This window comes from Oculina patagonica, unplaced genomic scaffold, assembly GCF_052425735.1.
Source record: "Oculina patagonica isolate OP01 unplaced genomic scaffold, crgOcupat unplaced2, whole genome shotgun sequence".
In the NCBI taxonomy this organism is placed as follows: Eukaryota; Metazoa; Cnidaria; class Anthozoa; order Scleractinia; family Oculinidae; genus Oculina; species Oculina patagonica.
In genome coordinates, this window is record NW_027558036.1 from 1,284,365 (window position 1) to 1,301,428 (window position 17,064).

The following is a 17,064-nucleotide window of genomic DNA, read 5'->3' on the forward strand; positions in this document are numbered from 1 at the left end:
ATCCAGGGCTCCTCCATTCCATAGGTCGAGACCAAATACCCCCTCAGACGAAAATCTCATTTACTGGCCTGTCGTCAATGAACAGGGTTCCCGTAGTCCCCTAATTCCTAAAATATTTAGTGGAGCCCAAGCTCACCGTCCGATAGACGAAAGGAGAGTTTTTCCAGCCAAAAGGAAAGGTGGTTGACACCAAGTACTAGCCCTTCCATTCCACACCAAAAAACTGTTTTGAATCAGTAGGAATTAAAATATGATCATATCCTGATTTATCGTCTATTGGCAGTTCTGGTAGGCGAAACAAGGGACTAAAACAAGAGTCACCAGGAACAAATGGTGTATTTTTCATCCAGAGGTTGTAGAATCTTGCATTGACGCATTACATAGGCTTGTAAGGCTTAACTGTTAGGGAAAAAGAAGCCAAACCGAAGGAAACAGCTTATCCACATCATGTACCGTACCGGTAGATTAACACTGTAGCAAGGACTGGGTAATAAAATCTTCAAATTGCTCATACACTTGAAAATTCTAAAACAAAACCTTACGAGTTGCACTAGGGAATCATACTTGACTGAAAAAAGCCACATGGCTGGGAAAAAATACAAACGATAGAGCGTGCCAATGCCCAACAAGTAAAACCTACACCGGCGCTAAAAGAGAAAAACTAGAAGAATAAATGTTACCTCTAAACTCTTTTTCCCTGGAGGCCCATGGGTTTCTTTGACGACGTTTAACCTGAGTTCGAAGTGGTAGTAAGCGTGGTCGGCTGCGACGCTGAAGACTTAGCCGTAACAGTAGTGGGCAGCATGGAAGCGGAGGAAGAAACCGGAACCGTTCAAGTGCCCGAAACCGAAATAAGGTTGGAAACTGGAGCTTGTGTCGGTGAACACAGCTGTAAAACTGTAACAATTCAGGCTGCCTGTCGAGAGTCAACGCTGGTCAGGGGCGGTATGTTGAAGGACCACGCCTCGCCTTTTCATGGCCAACGTACGCAACAACTGACAATTCTAAATAATTCGATAAGCTTTATATAACGTCAATGACGTCACTAGGGATGCTAATGAACTACCAATAGCAACAAATTGACAAATATTAAAGGTATACATAAATTTTCGCGGTTAAAGTGCACCCATATTAAACAGCTACGTACCAGCTAATATCCCTAAGGACATGGAAATTGAATTCTGGATAGCTTCTGAATTGTAAAGTTAAGATACTTGGCTAAAGTTTTTATTTGTGGAGTTTGAAGGATGTAGCTGGGCTAGAAAGCGTTCAGTTAAGTTTTAAATTTTCCATACATTTGTCTGTATTTTTTACGCATGATTGACGCGGTTTGCAGGAAAAATTATAGACAAATGTAAGGGAAATTAAAAACGTGACTGAACGCTTTCTATCCCAGCTACATATTTCAATTTCGGCGAATAAAATCTTTTGCTTAGTATCTAACTTTACGATTCATGAGTTGTCCAAATTTTTGCAAAAGATATTTTCCGGCAGATTCCCAAACAAACACTGCAGTTTCTACCTACTCGTCAAGATGGCATCGAAAACCGTGATAAGGCCTATTTTGGAAGGCTTTACCTAAATAATGAGAGAAAAATTGATTTTAAAGCTTCCTTTTAGAAAAAAGTAAAAAGTTTGGGAGACTTTCATTTCGGCTATAACTAATTTCTTGATGATAGTTTGTAAGACTGGAGTTGACTAGTTTGCTTCTTTGATGCACTGAACTTGAAATATTTATCCCTTAGAAATGTGGCAGACAATAAAATCAAGAGCATCGAAGATGGGCATTTTTCCAATCTGAAGGACCTTGTATATCTGTAAGTACCTATTCGCTAGAAGATAGAATTGTTAAGCTGCTGCTGCAGCTGCTACTACTTCTTATCGGACTAAGTCACCTGCGTGGAAATGTTTATAATAAATTTACTGCAAGTAAACTTCAAAGAATGTTACATAGAATGAACTACAATGATAAGTGTCAGAAAAATGTGTATTTGTTATTTTTAGTATCTGCCCTTGAGGGGTGTCCATTCTACTCACTTGAGCTAATACAACCCATGAATGGCATTACATGCACGATCCATACAATCCGTTAGCTCATTTTTTTTGTATTGATATATCTTTTGGTGATTAATTTATTTTTTTTTACTAGATTTTTACAAAATAACAAGATAAGCCATATACCAAGTAAGGCGTTTAGCAGCCACACAAACCTTGAATATGTGTAAGTATGGAAGCGACACCATTGACCTTGTTACGACAAATAACGATGATTTTAACCATCGGACGTACCAAATTCATACACCAAGTCACCAGCGTGATACAAGGTGGAGGGAAAGAAGGTTTATGAAACCCCCTAAAGATTTCGTTCTATTAAGGCGAAGCGAAATAACTTTTCACCGCGTAGAAAATAGATTCGCCAACTTGGATTTGACCAATTTTTTAGAAAGTCACAAAATAACGGAAATTGATACAAAATTAAATCAAAATGCTTGTGGAATATAAAACTACGCAAATCTTACAATTTTGTTGTAAAAAAGCTGGAAAAAATAAAGAAAAATGTCAAAATTGGCGATCGTTGGCCAGACATGCTTGTAATTATGACGTTGCCATGGCAACGTCAAAAATAATGGACAGGTGGTTGACGTCTTAAAATTTTTGTAAGGGAAGAACTAACAGCTATTGAGAGTTTCAGCATTATAAAAAAATCTTACGGGGGGGGGGGGGGGGTGGGTGGTAGCATCCACTCCCCCCGCCCTCTTTGTACATCCGAGGGTTAATATATAACGAGCTAAGTGCTCGAGTTACCAATATTTTAAAAATGCTGAACAAGTAACTTAAATACAACAGTGAAAAGGGGAAAGTGCAAATTTTGTTAAACAATGATATCGGCAGCTCCGATCGAGTTGAAATATTACGAAATTTCCTATCCATTCTGTTGGTATTAGCTTCAATACCACCAGAATATGTTTCGTCAATAAAAAGAACTTTCAACGCACGATCCATCATAAGGTTTACTAAGTCTAATAGCAATCATGGCAAGACAAGTGAATGATGCGACCGCTGTAATTACATTTGGGCCCCTGTGAAAAATAATCGTCGTTAAGACGATATGCGAATGAGGCGAAATCATAATGGTCTATATATAGGTAAACAAAATGCAGAAAGAGCCATTTTCTCGTTTTCCTATGTCAAACCTCTAATAATTGTAATAACAGCTATTGCGTCGGCACTGCACGATAGAGTCGTAGCATGTAAAGCCAGTGATTTTTTTATATCTTCAGAAGTGTTGTGTCATGTTATCATGTTTATTTAAAGTAGACAACGGGAATTCTCTAATTTTTCTCAGGATGCAGTCGAGTAGTCGACTACGCAAGCTGCCGAGAAAATCACTTCGTACAAAAAGGGACGCCCGCGCTCGTCACGTCTCCTTGTGCGAATATATTCTCTCGCGTGCTTCCGTGATTAGTCGACCTCGAGCTGTTGAAATTTTGTTTAAAATACTAAATGATTAGTTGAAAGTTTTGCATCCTACACAGAGACGCTTGGTTCACTGATTATTTACGTCGTTCTTGTTCAACCTTCTACAGCCCGTCTAGTAGCTTCTAGTATGCTCTCGGTAGATGTTATCATTTAGCGCGGCAAATGTGCCGGCTGACAAAGATCAAAGAGAATCGTTATCCTGGACTTCTTTAATTTGAAACAAAAATTACCAAGCTCTCTGCCCGCCTTACTTAGTTAAACATTTCGTCTTACTAAACAGTTTAAGCGATTCTGAACTCAAACTTTCGATTGCAATCAATGTATGCTGAGTTTATTTTCAATTTTACCTAACGTAACAGCGGAACGGCGTTTCTGAGAAAAAAAAAATAGCATCACAACAATAAACAATCTTGCACGATAAAAGAAAACAAGCGATTAAAGTTATTTTGAATTCTATCGCTGGGTTATTAGAGTTAAAAGAGCAGAGAAAGCGAATAACACGTTCGCTTTCAGACAACGCAAAAACGACTCGTCTCAAATCGGGGCCAAACAAGAACGTGAATTTTTTTCGCCTGTCATGCGCAGTTGATTTTGTGACCTTTTCCTTAGCCTCTGGCTTCTCGGTCATCGTCCGTGCATACCGCGTTTTCTTTGCTTGAAGTCCCTATTATGTTGAAGTGATTCCTCAGTACCGCCTTGCACATCCTTACCGCGCATAATTTTACGCGTAATTTGCGCGCGCACATAAGCAAAACGGCGGCCAGGGAAATAAATCTTCGTTTTCTTGTAAACGAATATAGTTACCTATATTTTTATTGCATAATTTTGGCATACAGATTGTCCTCCCTGAGTTAGAAAGTTAGGATTTTTTTCGGAAGGAAAAACGGTATAGTTAAAAGCGTTCACGTTCCTTTACTCGTCGACGCAATGAAAATCCTTGAACACAATGACAAGGACTGGAGGAATATTTTGAGTTGTTGTCGTTTCGATTTGTGTGAGTTTTCCTATAAGTTTATTATATGTTACAGTGTTCGTTATGCTAGGGACTTTCTAGCAATTAAGTTTTGCCACCGCAAAATGTAATGTGGACCGATCATAACGCACGTGATAAATAAATGGGGCGTACATGGGGTAAGATTGACCCATCATATCTCTTTTAGCGAGCATGGTGACCTACTGTATCTTTTTTATTGTATTTTTCGGAAAAGCGCTTGGTAGAGAACATTCAGGAAAAGTTTCAGAAAAAGACTCGTTCGACAACATCTATATCTGAGAAAGTACTTTAACTGTATACAATTCCCTTATCCAACCCTGTTGAGATATAGTGTGAGATAACCGATTAAAAGGGCTCCGCACCCAGCGGACATAGAATACAAAATAGAGCTGGAAGGTTATTTTTTATGGCTGACAACGGTTTCCCAATGGTTTCTATAAGTTTCTGTAAGTTCATTATATGTTACACTGTTCGTTATGGTGGCGTCTTTCTAGCAATTAAGTTTGTTTAAGCATTACATTAATAAACTGTGCTTCCAGCCACCGCAAAATGTAATGTGGACCGATCATAACGCACGTGATAAATAGATAAATGGAGCGTAAATGGGGTGAGATTGACCCATCGTATCTCTTTTTGCGAGCATGGTGACCTATCTTTTTATTTTATTTTTCGAAAAAGCGCTTGGTAGAGAACATTCAGGAAAGGTTTTAAAAAAAGACTCGTTCGACAACATCTATCTCAGGAAAGTTAAGGTTTATACGCCGCTTATGGATTGAAAATTTGATAATTCATCTCCACTAAGTGTTCCAGCTTGAAATGTGCTTTCACCGTACTATTTCTTTAACGATTTCTTACAAAATTTTACCCACTTTCAAGTCGAAAGTTCGAGGCGGCGAAGACTGGATGTAACGGCAACTGTTGCGTTTGACCGCTGTGAAACTGGGAGCATAAAATACCAGTTTTGCTAGCATAATCGGGTAGGGCCTAGCTCCAAGTAGTAAACAGTGGTAATATTGATTCATCAAAGTATTAGAGCTTGAAAGTGCTTAAAACTAATTACCAGCCACCTTACGAGAAGACCGCAAGCTTGCGAGAGGCGAGCATGGTAGCCTGTCAGAAAATTTCTTCGCTTGAGAAGATACGACACGCGAGCGCATCCTCCTCGTACGAAATGATTTTCCACGAACTCGCATGCTCGTCCACTTGACTGACCCTGAGAAAAACGAGGGACTCCCTTTTGTCTACAATTATTGGCAATAGGCCAGTGGCTATAGCTACTGCACTATTTATTCATCACAATAGGATGAGCAAGTATCTTATCTTGTACATCCTTGGGTTGTCTATGTCAAGACATGTCAGGTCATTGTGTCCGGTCGTCACTTTCTAATCGAAGGAAATCTTAACTTTAACATTTCTGAATTAGGTAAAAAAACAGCAATGATGTAATAATAAACCAATAAAGGAAAAAGTATATTTTAAATTAATTGGAAAATACAGAGATGGGTTAGGTTAGAAAAATTTAAGAACTGTTTGCCATTTTTTTGTATGAATACTTTTGCCTTCGAGGATGTACTTAAGCGATAGCGCAAACAAAACAAAAAAAGAGAGATTTCCAAAATTATTTGAATTTAAAGTGCAAGTCGTAAGGATAACATTTGTGTGATTGAATAAGTACTTCTCTTTCATATGCTGTTATATTTTTCGTAGAATGCTTTCAGACAATCCTATCAAGTCAATTTCGTATGAAGCCTTCACGATTCCAAATAGCGGGAAGCTTTCTATGTAAGTATTGCTCTTAACTGTTTGCAACAAGTTCACCTGCTTGCAATAAGTTGTGGCCGTATTTTTTCCTAGATGTTTAGACATCTTAAAGATGACTGGCAACGGTTTAAAGCTCATGTATATGTTTTTGCACATTAAAAATGCTAGTGTTATAAACCATTGCCAAGCCACCTTCAGGGCTGGTTAACACGAGAGATGCAAATGCAAACGCAAATGCAAGGAAAAACAAGTGTGAACTAGCATAACACAAGCGGAAATCCAAGCTCAAGGAAGGGAGACTTGTCATTTTTTTGTATTTGAATTGCTCTTGCATTTGCACTTGCAAGCAAGCAAGCGAAGCGTGAATTGTCTGCCATCTTGCGCCTGAATTCAACAGGTGAATGAAATTATTGTTATATAGCTGGAATCTTTTCCCCAACAGCGCGCGCTCTCATGGCTACTTCAGGTCACATGAAATCTAACAATAAAACTGTTTCCCGCCATAAGTATCTGAGAGGACACATTGCAAAATCTATGACGTCAGCGGTAACAGTGCACTGTTGCTTGCGAATGTTGACTGACCACCGCCGTTTTTCTTAAGTCTTTGCTGTGACCATACAACAAATCACTTAATTACTGTTCCCTGGGAAAACCAGGTTAACTTTGTTTACCTCGAATCTCAATGTTTCCCGCCGCTCCGCCTCGGCTCCGAGAAACAAAATTGACTGTTTCCCTCGGAACTAGTCATTAAGTGTTACTATTCGAGGGTAGTTCAGCGTGACCTTCATTTGGTTTAAATTCGAAGATTAAAAACCAATTGTGCCATTTCGCGTGCGCAGTTTTGAACCTCACTTTGTTTAATATCGCTCGAAATTCAGCTCTGCTTCCACAAATTAGTAAATTAGTGATGAAAAACCTACAGGGCAACAGCTAGCTTGGTTCTATGACTGACCTAGAAAGACCGTGAACTTGTTTTTATCCGTGGGGCGAATAAAAAAACCTGATTAGTCAGTTCTTAATTGAAACTAACCATACATGCCCACTGGCAATGATTTAGAGTTCCATTTGCATTCGGCTTAATACAAATATTCGCCCTCCATATCAAACTCAGTGCGCGAGATCAAGAGGGCTCGAACGGTGCTCCCATGAGTTTCCTTGCAGTACAAAACTGGAAGCATCAAGGTCTCAAAAGTAACGGGTTGTTAGAAGAAAACCCAGACTCATTGGGAAAATATTCGTAAAGCTTGAAGTCTACTAACATTTCATTTCCATCACTGTCAAGTTTAAAATGTTTCACTTTATGCACTGGTCAGCGATTTGCAAACAAATGTTTACGTGCAACTGATAGACCACAATACTCCTGAATACTCAGACGTGTTACTGTTGTTACAGCTTTTCGAAATGTACGGTTGCTTACTTAGTGATTTTACTTTCATTAGATATATGATACGGACGGACCTAAAATCAGTGAGTCTTCGATCTTTCACTGAGGACTTTTCTAATCTGACAGCAGACATGTAAGTATGACGCAATTCGGTTTATCCACTGCACTTAGAAATAGAAAAAGTAAAAATTGAAAAATGAAGCAAGAAAGTTGAAACCAAGGTTATTTTGTATTGTTTCTCACGCGTTCTTTTGCGCTGAATTTAATAGTCTACAAACAAAACGTTTCTCTGTATAATATATTTTATGAATGGACAGCAAATAGACGGACATAATAACCAACTAGTAGAGCCAGGGCTAATAGCAAAGGGAAACCATTGCGAGCCAATCGTGACAATTACTGGGCAAACAGCATTACAGTTATTAACAAGCTTTGACATAATATACTTTGTGTCCTGTAGAAGCATGGAAGATGGACAAATCGGCACCGTGAAAATTGTGGGCCCTAATCAGAAGGAACGTTGTATTGTACAGCTGTATGTAACTTGCCGTAACAATTTGTATACATTTATGATACATTTGATTTCCAGAGTATTCCTTTCTTTTATTCTTTATACGGGGTAAGAGGTGCAGTGGTTAGTCAACTGGACTAATGATTGAGAGGTTTCGAGTTTTAGCCTTGGCATGGGTCACTGTTTAGTAACGTGTAGTAAGAATACGACCAGGAATACAAGGTAAAATTCGAATTGCTCAACTAACCATAAATCCAGTGAAAACTGTTCACAAAATTATCAGCTAATTCACAAAATTATCCACTAAAACGCCGTTCAGCTTCTTAATTTCATCGACAGCGCAAATTTCCCGCTCACCGCCGATGTTCAGCTGGTCTGAAGCGTCAATAAACACCCTCGTCAGTTTTCACTCAAAGGTTGCATTGGTTTCATAAGTTTTAAACCATAAATTTTAGATGATTTCCTCATTGAAGACTACTAGATTTGTGGTATGATTCTTGCCTTATCAAGAATGCAGCGCTGAATCAGTACTGAAAAGTTTGACAAAACTTTCGCTTTCATTCGTCTGTTCACTTCTTGACAATAAAAATTAGCCAATCAGCCCGCAGGAATTCGCTCAGTTATTGTAAAATAAGAAATCGACAACATTTTTCCATGGTCTACACTCTTATGAACGATAGGCATGACGTCGTAAAATGTTTAAAACTAAAGGGAATCCACGAGCCGGAAGGGGAGTGGTTTCACTGCAAAGTTTTGGACATTTTTTCTATAGTCTACAACAGCGTAGACCATGAAAACATGTGGTCAGCTTTTCATACAATAACCTTGAAAATTTACAGGTGAATTAGATGGAAAATCAGCTCGAAGACCTGGGCGCGTGCGCAGCTCGTAATATCGCGGTTTTTACACTTGAAACCGTCAAAAGTGTGGGAGATATTGCCCCAAACGTCCAGCTGACATTTCACAACTTGTCAGATTTTGGTGTTGGAAAAGTTGCGTCTGTTAGCCGCTTCATGCTATGCAAAGCGGATACTCTTAGGCTGCGTCAGCGATTGTCCATATTGCACAGACTTTCTTTTTTTATTACCGGACTTTTGATTTCCTTACTAAAGCTTTTTTTTTTAATTTACATTTTAGTGGTCTAGGTAGCTCGGAGTACATAACCATTCCCAGGTTGCCAGTCGCGTTACTAGAGGCCTTTCACCGGGCTGGATTTGCAAGTAGCAGCAACAGTAAATACAAAGTTGCTCCATGTCCCACGGGAACGTTTGTCAATGCCTCTGTCAGCGATCCTGATGGGTTTCAGTGCTTGGAATGTCCTGCGGGTAAGTCTGGTGACTGGTTCATCCGTATATGAACGTTCTTAATATGTATTCAAAGGAGCCGAAAATTGAGAGTGATGAGATATCAACCGATATGTTTAAATTCACAACTGATGATATGGAATTAAAATAAGGTCCATGTTTACTACAATAGGTCTGCAGTTCGTGGAAATAACTAATCATTTTGGAAAAAATAAAAACTGTTTTTTTACCGTTACTGGACGAGTAATCTAGAATAATATTTCATCCAACTTGAGAGAAAACCTATAAATTACCTTTTACTAGTAAAAATAACTCGTTACTTTTCAAACCGTAATAGATATGGCCGAGTCAATCAGTATGTACGGCAATCTTCTCACTCCTAGTGCATTTTGAATTTCACTCTATTTTCGTAATTTCTTTTTTTTATTTGCTATAATTTGTAGATTTATTAGTATTTGTTTGCGAATGCTTGTTCCTTGTAGCTTTCGTTGTTGGTTATTCTGCTGTTGATGATAATGATGATTATAATGGGGACGACAATGTAGCAGTATTTGCTGTTTTTAGATCACATTTTGAAAAGAAAGCGTTTAGTAAAGAGGACCCTTGCTTCAATTTGTGGGCATCACACACAAAAACCATTCATGATCATCGCATTAAGAAACATGGATGTTCTATTGTAAACCATAACAATAAATTGTCCATCACTGTGTTTGTTTTCCTTTTCGAATAAATTACATTTACATTTTTTTACATAGGTGGTTTTTACTCGGACACTAAAGCGTATGTTAACGACAGCTGCCTGAAATGTCCCGATGGAACTTTTGTCCCCCACAACAAAGCGCCTGGAAAAAGGGCACAAGATTGCATTGCTTGTCCACAAGGTAAGCACATAAATAAAGAGCAGATCTTAATCGATAAAACAAGATATATTAGTTTGTTTCATGTTTCCAATCTGTAATAATAATAATAATAATAATAATAAAAATAATGATAATAATAATAATAATAATAATAATAATAATAATAATAATAACTTTATTATCGTGTCAAACTGTAGTAGCTGAGGGGAAAAGTCCCCTCTACTAATTGTGGACACCTAACCTGCCAAACTGTAACGCTTACTATAGAGGCAAGCAATAAAAACAGAATTATTTCTGGGAGAGGGGGTAAGGGAACGAAGGACACTAGGTCACTAAGGTATACCTTAGCAAATCCAACGGAGATGAGGAAGGGAGGCTTTTTGTTATGCGATTGAAAACCGAATGAAATGTTGCTCTGCCAGGCTTAGCTAATTATTAGAATATTAACCATTTCGCTTTATCAAGTTTGTTAACACGCCTCTGACATCGCCGTAGCGCGTTTAACATCGCAAATAATTCGTTACATATAGCACTTTGAAAGTGTTTCTCCGATTTCTCGAAATCGTTTTGTTCCTTTTTATACCATTTTAAAGCCACAGCTTCTAACCAGGCTGAAATTCGGAGAAATTCTTTTGTGGAACAGCTATCTGGGATCATTTTAACACAATTCAGCTAGATCGGTCGACACTGTGCATGACAGCCAGCACATGATTGTCAGAGTGAGATCATTCGACGTTAGAGGATCACGTGCAGGGAGTGATCCATGACAGGAAGTGAACTGGTAGATTCTCTCGCTAGAAGGAGTACTTAAGCAGGTCTATGGTTATGACATTGCCTTGAATTTATATTGATGTATAAATTAGCCTTGAGGATAAAATAAATAGCGATCCTGGAAATTGCACTCTAGTACAATAGTACAAGCCCACCTGCCCGACGCCCACTGTTTCGCTGATGACACTCAGCTCTACCTGTCATTCAATCCCAATAGTCCAACAGACCAAGCGGAGGCCGTGTGTACCATGGAGAGATGTATCAATGACTTAAGGAAATGGATGTACCAAGATAAATTAAAGATAAATGATGATAAGACTGAATTTCTTATTATCGGATCTAGACAGCAACTGTTGAAAATTAATGATTGTACAATCCGTGTTGGCACAACAGATATTAAGCCTGTGTCAAAAATTCGCAATCTTGGCTCCTGGTTCGACTCTAATTTCTCTATGTCGACTCATATTTCAAAGTCTTGCAGTGCGTCATTTTTTTGGCTACACAATATTAAGCGAATAAGTAAATTTCTAGCAAGGGATAAATTAGAAATGGTTTTGCACGCGTTTGTTACTAGTAGAATTGATTATTGCAATGGACTTCTTTATGGGCTACCGGACTGCGAGATTGCTAAATTGCAGAGAGTGCAGAACGCCGCGGCTAGGCTGCTTACTTCGAGTTGTAAATATGACCACATCACACCTGTTTTACAAGAACTACACTGGTTACCTGTTAGATATAGAATTCTTTTAAAAATTTTACTTTTAACTTTTAAGGCTCTTAATGGCATGGCTCCAACTTATATTAGTAACTTAATTAAGGTAAGGAAGCACGCACGCTATTCACTGCGCTCTATAAATTCAGGTACGCTTTTAGTGCACCCAGAAGGGAAAATGAAAAAGTCTTTTGGTGACAGATCTTTCAGTGTCAGTGCGCCTACACTTTGGAATGCGCTTCCAGCTAGCCTTCGTAATATTAGTTCTATTTTTAGTTTTAAATCTCGTCTTAAAACATATCTTTTTAAATTAGCTTTTTTTTAACTTTTAGATCTGGTCAATAATGTGTATATAGTTAGTTTATTTTAATAATTTTATGTTTTAATATTGTAATGTACATAGTTAGTATATTTTAATATTTTTAAGTTTTAATATTGTAATGCGCTTTTGCTCATTTACATGTTAAAAAGCGCAATATAAATTCATAACTTGTTATTATTATTACTCTCGATTAATGTGGGAATAAAGATTGTACCTTGGATCTTAGATTGTGATTTACAGGAATGTATACTCTTATAGTTGTTTCCCCACATGTTTCTTTAAGGTGGCCTGATACAGTTTTGAGAGGGAAAATCAGTCCAACTTTTAACTCTCTTGAAGAATCTCCAGAAAAATTTTATCTTTCTCTTTTAACTGTTTGTTACATCCTAAAACCATCATATGTGACATTTGGAAAATAAAAATGCCAATTAAAAGCTAAAATGAACGGCCGAGTGCTTAAGAGGGGAAGGCACTAGTAGCTAAAACGGCGTTTTTCTCAAAATCTACCCGTATGACCCTACCTCAAAATTTCAGAGATTAGACATTAGACAGATTTTTCGCAAAAACAAAATATGTGATATTTTGCCGATTTTAAAAATAGCTCAAAATCTGTCTTACAGATTTTTTTTTTTGGCTGTGGACGTGGTTCACCCCTTAAAATTAATTGTGAAAGTTTCATAATGGGTTGTACGGTAGGTTTTCGAGAAAATCTGTATCAAAATCTGGCTTTTACGACCTCCGAAGAGAATTGAATTGCGTGTGCGAGAGCGCACTAATATGACGTCATGCGTCGCGAGCGATAATGAAAGAAAGAATTAAAACTCCTCTGTCGGTTGTTTATCTACTTCTTATTGTCGTATTGTTTCTCCTCCCAGATTTTAAGACCTATGTGAAAGTATTTTGAAGTTTTCTCTTGTATAAAAATTTGTTCAAGCGCGGTAAAAGAAATGGAACTCTTTTTCTTTTCCGTTTTGTTTAGAGTTCCTAGCGCAATTTTAGCCCGCGCGAGCAATATTGACGTCAGGCAGAAAATCGTAGAAAATCAAAGATCCAGCTAAAGAATCGTAATTGCAGTTTAGAATTGTAGACTAGGTAATGTAGACTTAAGTAATGTAGTTGGATATTTTAATTAGTTAATTGATTTATTTAGACACGGCTGGATGGAAGAGCATGAAACATGAATGGATTCCGTGTATAAATAAAGTTTTACCTACCATAAAGTCATCGAAAAATTAACATCGAGAATCGTTTTCGAGTGAAGTGAAGTGAAGTGAAGTGAAGTGAAGTGAGCGAGTAGCGAGTGGCACTGAATAACGAATATCTCTTTAACTGTGTTGTGCAAAGCTTGATATTTACCATCATTTCTTTCAACACTTATAATAAATAATAATAATAATAATAATCGAATGTTTATCCAGGATAGCCCTTCAGTACATGCGTACTGTTATCAACGGGGTCCTGCTAATTAAAAATTACTAGTTATATATAATATATAATGAAAATTGTGTAAAAAGCGGATCATGCACTAAGTTAAAAACGCTTTCCTAAATAAAAGTCTAGAATTAATGTTTCTTAAATTCAAAGGTAAAGAATTAAAAATCGAGGCACCTATAAAATAAAAACTACGGCGCGCAAAATCAAGTTTGACTTTGGGCAGTTTTGCTGTTTTCCCGTTGTTTCTAGTGTTGGCGTTATGATGTAATCGTTCAAAGTAATTTTTAAACGGAGAACACACAGTTCCATTAAAACAATCAAAAACAAAAGAGCATGCTCTCTTTTGTAAAAAGTTGTTAATTGATATAATTCGAAGATCACAACTTCGCAGACTGCACTTTGGGGAAATGATCCCACGTTTCGACAAATCTAATAAATCCTAGCGGTATGCAGGATGCTTGCCCCATTTAAACCAAGTTAAATAGACAGTGAGATGGCGCTCACGAGTCTACTGTAGCTCATGTAATTAATTATATAATTTCTAATATATAGTTTCCACTTTTATTGCAGGAACAAATACAAGCATTTTTGCAGGATTCAGAGCCTGCAAATGCTTGGATGGATTTTTCCGGGGTCATCTTTTTGAAGGTTGTAAACAGTGTGATCAGCCTGGACTGAAATGCGTGAATGACTATGCTACTCTTGAGTCTGGCTACTGGTGGAAATGGGGAAACAATACACACAAACTATTGTATGAAAAGTACACCATGAATCTCGTGAACATCACTCCTGTTGTAGGAAATTCTTCACGCAATTCTTCGCGTAACGGTTCCCTCTTAGAGTACCCTTACGTTCTGCCTAAGACACATAGATGTCCAAGAAAGGAATCGTGCAGGGGAGATCTAGATTCTAAATGTGACGATGGTTATGAAGGTCCATTATGTGAGGTGTGCAGTGCTGGGTACTATAAGCAAATGCAAACATGCAAAACATGTCCAACAAAGACCTGGATGGCTGGCCAGCTGTCAATTGCAGCAGCTGTGATTGCGATTATTGTTGCACTCGTGGTGTGGACAAGCAAAAAGAAATGCAAGAAGAGTACTGGACGCTCTACAGTGGATATGATTCTTGGAAGACTGAAGATCGTAATAGGATTTTACCAAGTAACGTTTGGTGTCCTGGAAGCGTTTGCCTACATAAAGTGGCCAGAATCACTCGCGCTTATTGGGAAATATTCAGAACTGTTACAGCTGAACGTACTCCAGATGGCACCTATTCACTGCATACTACCAGGTTTGAAAGTCGATGCATTTGGAAGCTTGTTTGCCATTCTCGCTTTAAATGCTACCGCCATCACGATGTCTCTCGTTATCTACGGACTGAGAAAGCTCTTTCTGATGCGGAGCAGTTTAGATGAAAGGGATCTAGTAGTGAAAACTTCACAAGCGAAAGAACTAATCTACAGAAACTTGTTTTTTGTTCTTTACGTGACGTACCTGAGTACATGCTCTAAAGCAGCAAACGTGCTCCCCTTGGCTTGTCGGGAACTTTGTGACGACGAAAACGAAAAGGAATGTCCAAAGTTCCTCAAAGCCGATTACAACATAATATGCCATGGTCCAGAGTACAATCGTTTGGTCATCGTTGCATACTGTGCGGTTTTCTACATACTCCTTCTGCCAGCCGTATCGATGACAGTTCTTTGGAAACAACGAAAGGTGATTGGTGAAAGCGAAGCTGACAACGAAACATCTCACACACAGGAACCAAGCACAGAAGTTTCCAGGGGATTGCGATTCCTATTCGAGAATTATAATTCTCATTCGTGGTATTGGGAGTTTGTCGAGATGGTTCGGAAGGTTGTATTGACATCCGGTTTGATACTTGTGGGAGGAGAAAGCAGGGCCTATGTTGGACTTGCGTGTGTCATGTCAGGTCTCTATGGAATGCTCTTTGCATATGTCCACCCCATATTGGATAAATTCGAGAACAGGTTAATGCTGACATCCCTTGCGGTTACCTTCGTCAACCTCGGCATTGGAACTGTTAGCAAGATTCCCAAAGAAAACATACCCGCCTCAATAGACTCATACGTGGACAGCACTGTGTTTACAGTATTAGTCATCGGAGCTAACTCTTTGGTGATTGGACTTTTGGTGGGTAAGTATCGCGGTTTTGACATGTTTAAAATTTTAACCTGCAAAGGCAAATACCTCTTTTGTGGAGGGGGGGGGGGGGGGTTATTTACTCTATGCCAATGTACTGCGGATGGTTTGTAGCCAAATATACCTTGTGGGTAAAAGTTTGAAAATGCATCAATCATCGGTCATTTTCAATGACGGTCATCGGCCCACGGAAGATTCGCTATATGAACAAGCCAGTCCCAGAAAGCGGTCCAATTATCTATACTGGAGCACTCTAAAGCAATTCAGACAGTTTACGAATACAATTTATCGTTTACACAGGACCCATAAGGATAGCAGTTTTTATAAATAAAATGGTCATCCTGTATAAATATGTTTTAATTATTATTATTATTATTATTATTATTATTATTATTATTATTATCGAGTCCTCATTATTAATTGATTAATTACTAATCCGTAGCTTCTTTTTCTTTGCAGGCCAGTACCTTCTACTAGTTTACCGCCACATAAAAGAGTGGCGCAAAAATCCACAATGGTCCTTTTCGTGTTGTTTGGCCATGCTGCTGCCTCTGAATGAGTTACAGGGCGAATTACGTGGATTGGTTGGCAGGAATGCTCTTAAGCAACAACTCCAAACGGGAAAGATAAACATGCCGTCGATTTCAAGCACTTTAAAAGACACCGGAGCTATGGAATTTACCCTTAAGGAAATCGACGAAACTAACGTGAAGGAAACTCAGAATGGTGACAAGAAAGCCGATACCAGAAGTGAGGTGACTAAAATAAAAAAACCCAAACCTAGCACGATTTATCCTGAAAGTGACGTAGTCATTGCGGACATTCATGAGCCACCAAACGAAACATACGAGACCTCCTTTTGAGCAGTGTTAAAATGTTGCAAGGTATCACATGGATATCATTGCTTTTAAAGACGCCATAAATCTGTTTGTAAGAGGGGGGGGCGTAAACCTTTATTATAATCATTTCATCGGGCATTGTGGCGTATTTTGCGGGCTAAAATGGAGAATTCAGCGGGCTAAAATATATTTTAGCCCGCTGCGGTGGACCAATTAGACTGAAAAAAGTTAACGTTATTAACGATCAGAACTGAAAACCATTCTGTTCGCGCCGTTTTCTTGCTGGCTGGCACAAGCTGGCATATTTTCAAGCTTCGTTTAATTTGAGTCGAGAAGCTTCAAAACTGTTTTTGAGCTTTATAACGACAAAATTTTTGAAGGACTGAACGGGAAAGCAAATTTTCAGTCTTCTCAGCTAGATGAAGAGGAATTACAGAAACTCAAAGAAGAATCCAGGCGGCGAAAAGAATGTAAGTTTGTCATCGTCGAGCAAAACTCGCTCAGTTGAATTTCAGGCATATTCCAAA

At 38.4% G+C, this 17,064-nt stretch overlaps 4 protein-coding genes across 4 annotated transcripts in view; 3 read left to right on the forward strand and 1 right to left on the reverse strand.

The window, feature by feature from the left end:
* LOC144640164 (flavin reductase (NADPH)-like) overlaps nt 1-17,064 on the forward strand; it is a 136,172-nt gene that overhangs the window by 103,536 nt on the left and 15,572 nt on the right. The gene's annotated exons all lie outside the window — the stretch shown is intronic.
* The window catches only part of LOC144640148 (uncharacterized), a 199,738-nt gene that overhangs the window by 95,029 nt on the left and 87,645 nt on the right, over nt 1-17,064 (reverse strand). The window lies entirely within an intron of this gene.
* The window catches only part of LOC144640157 (uncharacterized), a 261,782-nt gene that overhangs the window by 66,096 nt on the left and 178,622 nt on the right, over nt 1-17,064 (forward strand). The window lies entirely within an intron of this gene.
* Nucleotides 1,736-16,619, forward strand: LOC144640142 (uncharacterized). Its single transcript, XM_078499353.1, has 9 exons — nt 1,736-1,817; nt 2,150-2,221; nt 6,182-6,256; nt 7,675-7,752; nt 8,080-8,154; nt 9,268-9,455; nt 10,190-10,315; nt 14,104-15,693; nt 16,158-16,619. The coding sequence occupies exons 3-9, from the start codon at nt 6,183-6,185 to the stop codon at nt 16,559-16,561; spliced, it is 2,535 nt and encodes an 844-aa protein (XP_078355479.1). The 5' UTR covers nt 1,736-1,817; nt 2,150-2,221; nt 6,182; the 3' UTR covers nt 16,562-16,619.

Excerpts from the sequence above, each read along its gene's own strand:
- LOC144640142 (XM_078499353.1), top strand. The coding sequence starts at position 6,183 with ATGCTTTCAGACAATCCTATCAAGTCAATTTCGTATGAAGCCTTCACG. Across the intron at positions 10,316-14,103 it reads TTGCATTGCTTGTCCACAAG|GAACAAATACAAGCATTTTT; the intron begins GTAAGCACATAA and ends CTTTTATTGCAG. Across the intron at positions 15,694-16,157 it reads GGTGATTGGACTTTTGGTGG|GCCAGTACCTTCTACTAGTT; the intron begins GTAAGTATCGCG and ends TTTTCTTTGCAG.